At 49.0% G+C, this 11674-nt stretch overlaps 3 protein-coding genes across 3 annotated transcripts; all 3 read left to right on the top strand.

Moving 5' to 3' along the window:
• The first annotated feature begins 57 nt into the window (after positions 1–57).
• LOC103375628 (zinc finger protein 135-like) lies at positions 58–2713 on the top strand. The gene has a single exon (XM_008305946.1). It carries the CDS (start codon positions 66–68, stop codon positions 936–938), a length of 873 nt encoding a protein of 290 aa, XP_008304168.1. The 5' UTR covers positions 58–65; the 3' UTR covers positions 939–2713.
• A 1429-nt stretch (positions 2714–4142) lies between these two features.
• yipf3 (Yip1 domain family, member 3) lies at positions 4143–7182 on the top strand. Its single transcript, XM_008305945.1, has 9 exons — positions 4143–4354; positions 5154–5360; positions 5617–5723; positions 5795–5840; positions 5961–6053; positions 6132–6263; positions 6337–6450; positions 6610–6733; positions 6866–7182. Exons 1-9 carry the CDS (start codon positions 4283–4285, stop codon positions 6982–6984), a joined length of 1014 nt encoding a protein of 337 aa, XP_008304167.1. The 5' UTR covers positions 4143–4282; the 3' UTR covers positions 6985–7182.
• A 99-nt stretch (positions 7183–7281) lies between these two features.
• On the top strand, positions 7282–10948 carry dnph1 (2'-deoxynucleoside 5'-phosphate N-hydrolase 1). Its single transcript, XM_008305944.1, has 4 exons — positions 7282–7710; positions 9808–9879; positions 9999–10109; positions 10475–10948. The coding sequence occupies exons 1-4, from the start codon at positions 7575–7577 to the stop codon at positions 10591–10593; spliced, it is 438 nt and encodes a 145-aa protein (XP_008304166.1). The 5' UTR covers positions 7282–7574; the 3' UTR covers positions 10594–10948.
• Positions 10949–11674: the final 726 nt, after the last annotated feature.

Here is an 11674-nt window from a genome sequence, read left to right as displayed (position 1 = left end):
TAGTACAGCCCTGTTCCCCTGTTTACCTGTTTAAATGTCACCTGTTTACCTGTTCACCTGACAGAATGCTCGGGAGTCACCTGCGACTGCATGGGAAGCGGCGGATCCACCCCTGCAACATCTGTGGGAAGGAGTTCAACCACAGCTCAAGCCTGTCGCGTCATCGCCTCATCCACAAGAAGGGGAAGGGCCTCCCGAAGGACGCTGCCCTCAGCACCAATATGGCCGCCATGCGTCACTCACTGAAGGCCGGCAGCAAGAACAAGAAGACCAAGAGGCAGCAGCAGCAGCAGCAGCAGCAGCATGTGGTGGCGGCCGCCATCATCCAGAACCCGGGCGGGGATAAGTTCTATGCCTGCCCGCAGTGCGACATGAGCTTCAGGACGTCCACGCAGCTGTCGAAGCACCAGGTGACCCACGTCAAGGAGCTGCTGGACAACTACACACCTGGGAAGGAGAACCTGGGCGAGACCTCGTCCGACCTCAAGATCCGCCTCAAGCTCTGCTCCCGCGACAAGCCCAACTTCTACACCCTCTGCAAGAAGAACCGGCGCCGACAGGGCGGCCGGGCTGGCAAACGTGGCTCCGCCCCCTCTGAAGAGGAGGTTGGATCAGGTGGGGGTGGTCGCCATGGCTGTGGCCAGTGCGGGAAGCGCTTTAGCCATGCTTCCAGCCTGGCACGGCACCAGCAGACCCACCGGGCTGGTGATGGCGGCGGGAGGAGCAAGCTGCAGCAGCACCAGAAGACCGGACTTGGCGCTGCCAAGACGAAGACGTACACCTGCGCAGCATGCAACAAGACCTTCATGCACTCGTCCAGCTTCTCTCGCCACAAGAAGGCGCACCTGGAGGAGGAGCAGCGGGCCCGGGCCGCCGCCAAACGCCGCAAGAGACCTGTCTTAGATGAGACCGCCCCGCTGGAGTCCGACTCTGAGTGATGGCGCCACTCTCTGGACTGGGTTTGGACCGGTTCTGGTTCTGAACCAGCACTGACTGGTTCTGGACTGGTTTGGGACCAGTTCTGGAAAGTTCTACTTTGGAAATGTTCTGGACCAGTTGGGACCGGTTCTGGTGGTCCAGGTTCCAGACTGGACCTGGTTGGTACTGTGGTGTAGATAGCAGCAGGACTTCCTTATATGGTCGTATGGGTGGGCGTGTCCACGTACATCGCATCCATATATGGTCAGAAGTGACCACAGCTCATCGCTCTTACGAATGGGATTAGATTTGCAGCCCCGCCCCCTCACTCCATTACCCATCAGCCCCCTGAACACAGAGACCGTCCGCTGCAGAACATCATGGGAAACTGAGTCCTGCAGCTTTAGACACATCCGCTCTCTGATTGGAGGGTTCCACTTTGTTAGCGACAAAAATCACACAAAAAACAAAAGACCAATCAATCGATTGATCAGCCACATGAATCCGCATCTGTTTTGATAACTGATTCGTTGATTGAATCATTTATTGAAGCAGAGAAGAGAAGTCGTTTAATCGAGAAAATATTCAGATTCAGTTGGTGATCATCGTCTACTGGAACCAATATCCAATAATCGCTTTAATTATTGATTAGCAGGCGTCATGTTACTCAGTTGATCAATTGATTATCATCGATTCTGCTGATTCTCTTCAGTTTGTTTCAGCTGCAAAAACTAAATGATCACTTGGATCGATCACGATGTGTTTTTGTCGTCAGTTAGCTGGACCGGTCCGATCCGGTTCTTCGTGGCGCCGCCTCCTTCGCTGGTCTTTGTTTTCTTTCTCTCCTCCTTTTCCTGTCAGAAGTCGCCACCCACTTCCTCCCTGAGTGATTCTGATTGGCCAAAGCTCTTATTGGCACAGTGTTCTGATTGGTCGAACGCATACAGACTGTACCTGCAGCTGGTCGGCCATGTTTGTAGTTTTATTACAGGTTCAAAGTGCACTACTTATTTATGAATTGGAGCGATGTTGTAATATATAAATATTATTGATATTTAATGTCACAATTTAAAAAAGAAAAACAGGAGCGTGTTACCATAGCAACAACACCGCCACCTTCATCCGCCAGCGTCCCCATCGACGCTTTGAATCTGTCAAACTGTGATCTGATGAAAAGATAAAACTGTTTATTGGTCGAAACGAAAAGATGTTGAAACCCTTTGAACAAGAGAAGCAGAGATTTGTGGGTAAACTGACAGGAAGTGATGTCAGTGTGACGCATCAGAGAAAAGTTTCCAACCTGAAGACGAAACATTTCTGATTTGTGTTTTGGGTTAAATTGGATCGAAGTGTCGCTGATCATTGCGTCTGACTGGTTCTCTGAGGAGATGAACGGTAAAATAGAGTTCAGCTTCTTTACAACTGAGTCTGTCGATGGAAACGAGGCGTTTGTTTGTCGCTAAATTATTTCAAGTCTTGGACCAAAAGTTTCCTGCAGCTCGCACCAAAATACAGCCTGTTCACCTGTGGACGGCCTGAAGCCCCGCCCCCTCGCTCTGTCTGTGAGTTTTACTGTGAGTTGGTTCATTTGATGGTGGAAAGTTTCTCCCCCTGCTCTCACCTCCTGGTTTGGTTCTGCTCGGTTCTGCCCAGGTTGGATCCATATTGTGTTGGTTTGTTTCGATTCCAGCGAAGCTTCACCTGCAGATAGAAGGTTGTTCTCATTGTATCGTGTTCTAGAATAAACCCAGTCGACATGTTTTGTCTTGTTTTGTAATAAACCTTTGAAAGAAGTCTCCTCTGGGTTCAAAACCCTTCTGTGTGTGCGCCTGTTCGTGTCTCTGTTTTCAGTTTGTGTTTTCTGATTCGTTTGTCAATGTTTTTTTCAGATTTATATAAAAATGTTTGTTGGGAGTCTTTAAACAAACTACTGACAGTAACTGAGTATTTCTACTCTGCTGTTGGTAACTGAGTACATTTACATTCATTCTTGCTGAATCTGATTCGTGTCCCTTTAGTTCTACCTTCAGACTGTGAATGTTCCAGAGGTCCAGGTCCTTCAAGTCCACAGAGGAGGGTCCAGATTGATCACTTTAATGGACTTTTTCCATCATTTCTGAGCCTCAGAACTTCATCAGTACAGCAGATAGACACATGACATTTAGGAGGAAGAACACATCTGGGTTCTGGTAGAACCTGACACCAGATCAGTTCTCCATCCATCCAGGTGTCTCAGTCTGAACACTGGACCTGGTTCTGTTCATGTCCTCTGTCAGCAGCTGGTAGCATCAGTATTATGGGATGGATCATAGTGGTACCAGTCTAATGTCTATGACACAGAGTCATAGAAACAATCAGTGGTACCCTGAATGTGGTTCTGGTTCTGATCAGTCACCAGAGGAAACTTTACAAAGTGCATTCTGGGTAAACGTTCCAGGCTCATGTCAGCATGTGTGATGGTGGTTGGTCAGAACCAGTTCTAGACAATGGAAGGACCGTTTTACCTCCAGAACCAGAACCATCTGTAGACAGGATCCACTCTGAGGAGAATCATTTACTAACATTTTCTTATTTGGTTGATTAATCAGAAGCTACCTTTTGATATTTTATGAAGCTACCACAGTAGGAAGTCTTTGTCTCCACAGGCTGATCCAGCTCCGCCTGTTCACGTGATGCTTCAAACCCTGAACTTTCCCTTTTAGTTTCCCCTGAACAGCTTTAAGGACGTTCCAGCCACTGGCCCGCTGCTCAGTGTGTCATGAATTGATTCAGAAATGTTGGAAAGCTTCTGCAGATCTGTGTGTGCAGCTGCTCTGTTAAATCCTGAAAAATGCTCAGATTAATTTTTGTAAGTCACATTTAATCACCGGAAGAAAGGAAGAAATCCTGTAAGGCTGTAGTTTCAGAGGCTGCAGCTCAGTGTTCAGACACCAGGGGGAGACAAAACCCGAGCAGCAGCCGACTGGTGGGTCCGTGATCAGCGGCTGCCTCTGAGCCCAGTCAGAACCGGTGTCATCGGGAGGTTCTGATGTTCTCAGCAGAGGATGTAAACAGTGTAGTGACACAGGAGGAGGCAGAAGTCTTCAGTCTCTTCTTCTGTTGTGTGCTATGCGTGTTCACGGTGCTGTTTAGTTGTAATCTCGCGGTATTTCCGGCCTCCACGTCAGCTGAGTGTGAGACATAAGCGGAAGTGGGCGGGGCCAGATGTGTAATGTCGGCCGCAGAAACAAAACATCACATTTAATCGGTTCCGGTAGAAGCTGAAGTCGGTCCGAGGACCGAAACACACCGAACAGAAGCACTCACACACACCGGCACACAGGCGCTCCGACAACGGGTCACTGCCGCTGCTGCCGCCGGGAAGATGTCCGCGGGCTCCGGGAGCAGAAACACGAACACGGAACCGTGGGGAAGCTTCGATGACAACCTGATCCAGGTGAGCTAACCTGTCAACCGGCTACCGAACCGGGCGGTGCTGCTCCCCGTTCACCAGACAGGTAGTCACGGAACAGGAGAAACGTTCTACAGTCAGAACACACAAAGAGCCGATAGAACAGCAGCTAGCATGCTAACTGTGCTAACGAGCTGCTAACAGGCTAACAGAGCTCTACCAGAACACAGGTACTGAAATATGCTCTCCAGCTTGATGACCCACATCTGGATGGTTTATAATGGAACCCTAATGGAACTTTGAAGTCAACACCTGGCAGCTGAAAGCTTCTCCTTTTTCTGGTTAAACTTGACATTTTTCTAGGAAACAACCAAAATAAAAGAGTTCTGTTGCTGCAGAAATCACCTGCTCTGAAGGTTTTGGACTGTTCAGGTGTTTTAACGTTTAGAACTTCTGCATAAAAACCGTTTAACAGAAAAACAACTTGGCAACTAAAATAAAACAAGACAATCTGTCAGTCTGAATCGGTACAAGTCCAGGATCAGTAAAACCCAACAGCAGCTGTAGAGCCGAAGAGCTTCCTGGTTCCACTGATGAGTTCCAACGTGGAAGTTGACACCATTAATACACTAATTGATTAATCAGTTACCGAAACAATCTGCACACGTGTTAATTTATTCAGAAGAGACAGAAAATCACATTTTTTTCAGTTTACAGAAAAGAAAATGTTGGAAAAGCTGCAGCTCAGTAATCAATAATCTGTCGATCGACTTCGAAGTCAGATCAATAATCAGCTGCTGAGTTTCTTTCTTCATCCTTGTCCATGTTTCTGTGGTGCATTCAGGGCAGCTCGGCCGTCATCGACATGGAGAACATGGACGACACGTCGGGTTCGAGCTTCGAGGACATGGGCGAGATGCACCAGAGGATGAAGGAGGAGGAGGAGGTGACCGCCGAGGCCGCCGCCACCGAGGACGACGCCGCCGACGACGGAGAGTTTCTGGGCATGAAGGGGTTAAAGGGCCAGCTGGGCCGACAGGTGGCCGACGAGGTAAGAACCAGAACCAGAACCCATCTGTGTCCCCAGAAGCAACCTGCCCAGGTGTGACCAGGAGAGGCGGAGTCATTTCCTGTCCGGCCGAGGGATCGAATTTCATCAGCATTTATCTGATATAATAATGTATCAGAATACATTCAGAATCCTAAATATTCTGATCAAAGCCTAAATGAATAAACAAATTACAGATCAATAATCACAGCTGTAAATGCTTCAACGGTTCCTGATCGTCACTGACCCATGTGTTCAGGTGTGGCAGGCGGGGAAGCGTCAGGCGTCCAGAGCCTTCAACCTGTACGCCAACATCGACATCCTGCGTCCGTACTTTGATGTGGAGCCGGTTCAGGTGCGCAGCAGGTAGGACGTGCGCTTCCTGTTTCCTGTCAGCTGCTACTGCTTCCTGTTGGTAATGGCTGCGTTTCCTGCAGGTTGATGGAGTCCATGATACCCGTCCGGATGATCACCTTCCCCCAGGTACGTTCCTGTGTCCGCCGACTCACCTGCAGGCATAGAGACAGTTTCCAGCTTCAAAATAACATCAAGGTAAAGCTTTTCAAAATAAAATGTACTAAATGAAAGTTTTCACCTGTGTAGAAGATCGCAGGTGAGCTGTACGGTCCCCTGATGCTCGTCTTCACTCTGGTGGCGATTCTGCTGCACGGCATGAAAACATCAGGAACTGTCATCGTAAGAACCCACAGAACCAGAACCTTTTATGAGCGTGACTGTAAACAGGTGAGGGTCATGTGATCCTCTGTGTTGCAGAGGGAGGGGACTCTGATGGGAACCGCCATCGGAACGTGTTTTGGGTACTGGCTCGGCGTGTCGTCCTTCATCTACTTCCTGGCGTACCTGGTGAACGCTCAGATCACGATGCTGCAGATGCTGTCCCTGCTGGTGAGTGACGGTGCCGCTCCTCCACTCGCTGCTTCATAGCACAGTGACATCACTTCCTGTCTCCTGTTGCCAGGGTTACGGCCTTTTCGGTCACTGCGTTGTCCTCCTCGTCACCTACAACATCCACTTCCACTTCCTGTTCTACGTGCTGTGGCTGCTGATTGGAGGACTGTCCACACTGCGCATGGTGAGGACCGCGTTTCCCATCAGCCCCGGCTCAGATCTGTTCCAGTTAATCCAGGCTTATTTCATCACTTGTTCTGATTCACTGTCAGGCTTCAGCAGATTAACCAGGTCTGTCCTAACCCAGACCAGTCAGGTTAACGGTGACTCACCTGTTCCACAGGTAGCCGCCCTCCTGTCTCGGACCGTCGGTCAAACTCCTCGTCTGCTGCTCTGTGGAACGCTGTCTCTGCTCCACATGACCTTCCTGCTCTACCTGCACTTCAACTACCACAAGATCGTCGAAGGTCAGGACCAGAGAACAGACCAGACATACAGGATAGACCAGAACCAGAGAACAGACTAGAACCAGAGAACAGACTAGAACCAGACAGCCATGTGAGAACATGTAAACCAGAACCTGTTCTTTGCGCTTTCAGGGCTGCTGGACTCTCTTGAAGGACCCAACATGGTTCCGATGCAGCGGGTCGCCCGAGATGTTCCTGAGCTGACGCTGAACGCCACACTGAGGAACCAGGAAGTTCTGCAGGTCCACTGAGACCCAACATGTTCTCTGTTTTTGTCAGTTCTCCTGGTCTTAATCTGAGACCTTGAGTTGAGACATTTGGTTTTCTGTTAACGTTACTCTGAACTGTGTTTGGTGGTTATTTTATTGATCCTGTTTATTCCTGATTGATTGATTGATTGATTGATTGATTGATTGTGTACAGACTAATAAACCTTCTCTGAGACTCTTCTCCTTCCTGCTGTGTTGAGCCTGACAGCTCCTGTCTGATCAATGATCTATCAGCTCAATAGAAACATTTTCAGATAACACCGTAGTGACTTTCACCCTGAGTGTTGTCTGACAGGTAACTTCCTGCCTCTGCCAATCACAGCGCTGACATGTGAGGTTTATCTTAGCCAATGGCAGCAGAGATGACAGGTGACCCTAAGTAATTACAATCATGCCGTGATGTAATGACGCAGAACCTGAGAACAGTCACCTGTCAGACTGCGTTCAGGGCAGAACCGCTTCCTACGTAAGCACGACGTCACTGAAGACAGCGCGGGAAACTGCAGCTGCGGGAGGCAGAACCTGTAGAACAACAGAACCCGTGGAACCTCAGCAGCTCGGTGGGTTTCAGGATGATCATTTATTTCTGCGGCAGCATCCGCGGAGGGAGAGATGACGTCGATGTTTACCGGAGGATCGTCATCAAACTGAAGCAACACGGAACCGTTCTGACGGAGCACGTGAGCAGCACCGAACTCACCGAGAGAGGTAACACACACACACACACACACACACACACACACACACACACACACACAGAGGTGAGGCCTGTCTTTCTGATGTGGGAGGAAGTGAGCCCCGTGGATCTGTCGGTGGGGAGCTGCGGAGGGTTCGGTGACTGATTTTGGACCGGTTCTGAAGATTTCTGGATTTGTTACAGTTCAGTTTTAGAAAGTTTTCTTGCAGCCAGGACTTCATGTCTGTGACGCAGTTGGTGACAGCGGTGATGGTTTTGAGGGAGATGTAGAGACCATGTCATCAGAACAGCAGCGGAACCGGAGTCCACGGTGGTGGTTCCGGTGGCCAAGGGGGAGGGCTGCTGCTGTTTTCAACCTGATTGGCTGCTGGCATTTAACAGAAGAACACAACAAAAACAACAACCTTGAGACTGGACTGGCCCATCTGACACACACACACACACACACACACACACACAGGTACATAGCACGTACAGACTCACGTAAAAGTCAGACAGGTGAGTAGTTAGAAATAAATAAATAGAAACACCAAACCAGTCCAGCAGTCCCAGCTCAGACCACGGGGCTGTTGTTGCAGTAAAGCTGTAAATGTGTCGTGAGTAAAAAAAAAACAAAAACATTTGGTGATCTGTAGAAATATGAAGATAGATGAAAACTCCACAGTGCCGGAAATACAGACACGTCACCAGGAACTGGTCCCGCAGGCCTCGCCATTGGCTGTCTGTTCACACGTGACTTCTGCTGCCCCATCAGTGACTTGAGGGTGTGTGTGCCCTCAGCTCAGGCTCACAGGCTCGTTCATTCTGGCTGCTCTGTTCCTCTGCAAGCCTTCATGACAGCTTTTGTTCTGCGACCCACAAACTCAGCAAATAGAACTTGTTCACGTTTAACAGACAGTGTCTCGTGCCCTCAGAGACTCTGGGGGATAGCGCCGCCTGCAGGCGGTACAGAGCAGCCGAACCCTCATGGTGAGGCCTGCTGGACCTGTAACTGGTGATGCGTCTGTATTTCCAGCCAAATACTCGGGCTGGTAACAGTCTTGTCTAACAGTAAATCAGAGGCTCCAGTTAGATCCTCTCTGAAAATCTTCTCCAGCTCTTCTTTGATGTTTTCCCAGAATGGCTGTATATTTGGGCAATCCCAGAATATGTGTGTGTGGTCACCCACCATGCCACGGGCGCTCCAACACTTGTTACCGGAGTTTTTTAAATATGGAGGTTCCTCATGGCGTCCTAAAGAACCCAGTTTTCAGCTGCAGTTGAACCTCTTTCTGAAGCTCTGTGGCGCGCTGAGCACAGGATCCCAGGTTTCATCATCCACTGCTGCACCTCGCTCCACCTCCCGTCACTGTTTCATGTGCAGCGTGTTATCAGACATATCTGCTGTTCAGGTTTTGTATTTATGGGATGTTTGTTTTTGGGGCAGAGCAGGTTGGTCAGATACATGCATTTCTATATGTGTGGGTTCTTTCTTCATGGATTTGTAAGCGTCTATGAATCAGTGGGTGGGGATGAGAACTCCTCCTGGAGGTGTGACATTAGCCTTGAGGGGGGAGGGGGAGCAGACGGAGAGGAGATTAGGTCATCGTAGATGGAGTCTCTTTTGGTTTCAAGGAATGACAGGAAGGAGGTGCATTTGTTGACTGTAAGAAGGAAACTGTTGTCCAGGTGCTGGAGGAGTTGTGGGGTCACCAGAGCCGGCCTGGGTTAGACGACGGGCTGCAGGTGGTCCTGTAGAGCTGTGAATGAACGCTCTGTGGCTGACTGTAGAGAGCTGCTGGAGACCTGCTCACCACCTGTTTACCTGTGGATGGTCCTGATCAATGCAGCTGGTTATTGATCACTGACAGGATGCTGCTGGAGACCTGTTCACCACGTGTTCAATTATTTATTGTACTGATCGATGCGGCTGATTATTGATAATGCAACCAATAAATAATCAATGTTCTAATGAGCGATCTGTCATCTGCAGTACCAGCAGAGTAAACGGGCCAATCATAAAAGCAGATTCATGTGAATACATGTAGGTTGCCGTGGCAACATGCTGCATCCAGTGTGTGATACCTGCTTGTGTGATGTCACTGACCTGCTGTGCTGTGATTGGACAGGAGAGGACGCATCAGCGGCAGGAGATCGATTCATCCATGACCGAGACGTTGACTGGCTGCGACAGTCTGACGGTGAGAGCTGATCGATTGGTTTATTGATTATTGGCCAGAGTGTAGAAAGTAATTCTGCCCTGAGCTCCGTCTGCAGGCAGCCTGTGACCCCTGTGACCTCTGACCTCTGTGTGTCGCAGTGATTGTTGCCGAGGTAACGCAGCCATCTCTGGGCGTCGGCTACGAGCTCGGACGGGGCGTTGACATGAAGAAGAAAATCTTCTGTTTGTTCAGACCGTCGTCAGGACGCTGTGAGCACTTCCTGTTTCCTGTTTTTATAACTTGTTCTGAACAGGAAGAATACACCTGTAGGGACAGGTAAACAGCTGGTTAGCATCTTGTTAGCAGCAGGTAAACAGCTGGTTAGCATCTTGTTAGCAGCAGGTAAACAGCAGCAGGTAAACAGCTGGTTAACATCTTGTTAGCAGCAGGGAAACAGCAGCAGGTAAACAGCTGGTTAGCAGCTGGTTAACAGTCATCTTTTCTGCTTTCATTGGCACATTTTCTCTCCGTATGAACGTTCCGTGTGGTAGAACATGAAACTGTTACTCAGACTCTGATTGGAACAGTATTGATTTGATTGGTTGTTAATCAGACTCAATGATCTTCTGTGCAGCTCTGTCAGCGATGATCCGAGGAGCTGCTGACGGAGAGCAGTTCATGGTGAAAGATTACAGCGAGGACGAGGTGGAGAATATTCTGGATGAGTTCTTCAGAACTCTGAAGAGAACCTGAAGAACAGAACATGGAACAGATGAAGTTTGATGCTTCATGAATAAAGTTTGAGTCAAATCTGTGTCTCAAAAGCTTTTATTCTGCAAAGCCTGTAAAACAGCTGATGATCCTCAGTGGGCTCCATGCTCCACCCAAACAGTCTGATGTCTGAATTCAGGTGATTCCATTTGATGTTTACTTTGAATGTTGTTTCACCATCTCTGATGAAGACCATGAGAACAGCTCTCAGAACAAATTAAAAACCTTTTTAATAACTTCTGAATGTATAGATGAATGTCCTCGATATAAATTCTGGAGAGAAATAATGCAGAAATATTTTACATGATGTACAAATAAAAACCTAATTTACAGACAATCTGATCCACAAAGTCTGAACTCATCAAAACCACGTTTACACAGAAAAAAAACAGCTCGACTAAATGTCAGAGCTTCACTTTGTGCTGTGATTAACATTTTAAATGGATTTAATTTTTTGAAGAAAAATGACTGAAGCCTGGCTGCAGTTCCTCTGGTGTCCAGCAGGGAGCAGTAGAGTTCAGCGAGTAACGCTTCAACAGGGGAACAGAGACCGTGAGTCAGTCAATGATCAGAAGGTTGGCGGTTCGATTCCGCCCTGTAACCTGTGTCATGGTCGTCGTGTCCTTGGGCCTTCACCACCTGCCTGGTGTGGATGCGTATGAATGGGGTGGTGGTCGGTGGTGGTCGGAGGGCAGAATGGCAGCCAGGCCTCTGTCAGTCTGCCCCGGGGCAGCTGTGGCTACATCCGTAGCTACCACCACCGGATGGATGTGTGTGAATGAATAACTGACAGAATGAAGCGACTTTGAGTGTCTAGAAAAGCGCTGTATAAATTATTATTATTATTTAGTTGGAGTGCCCCATAACTGCCCCGGCTGAGCGGGCGACCCATGAACAGGGCTGTAGTTCCCCAACGCAGCAGCCGTGGGTTTGACTCCCGCTCACAACCCTTTGCTGCAGGTCTCTCCCCGTTCTCCAACCTTTCCTGTCTGTCTCTACTGCAAAAAGGCACGTCCACCGGTGGGGCTTGTGCTGACAGCCCAGCACCGTGCAGGGCGACTGG

The sequence above is a fragment of the Stegastes partitus genome, unplaced genomic scaffold (assembly GCF_000690725.1).
Source record: "Stegastes partitus isolate 25-593 unplaced genomic scaffold, Stegastes_partitus-1.0.2 Scaffold2718, whole genome shotgun sequence".
NCBI lineage: Eukaryota > Metazoa > Chordata > Actinopteri > Pomacentridae > Stegastes > Stegastes partitus.
This window is presented reverse-complemented; position numbering and strand designations above follow the sequence as displayed.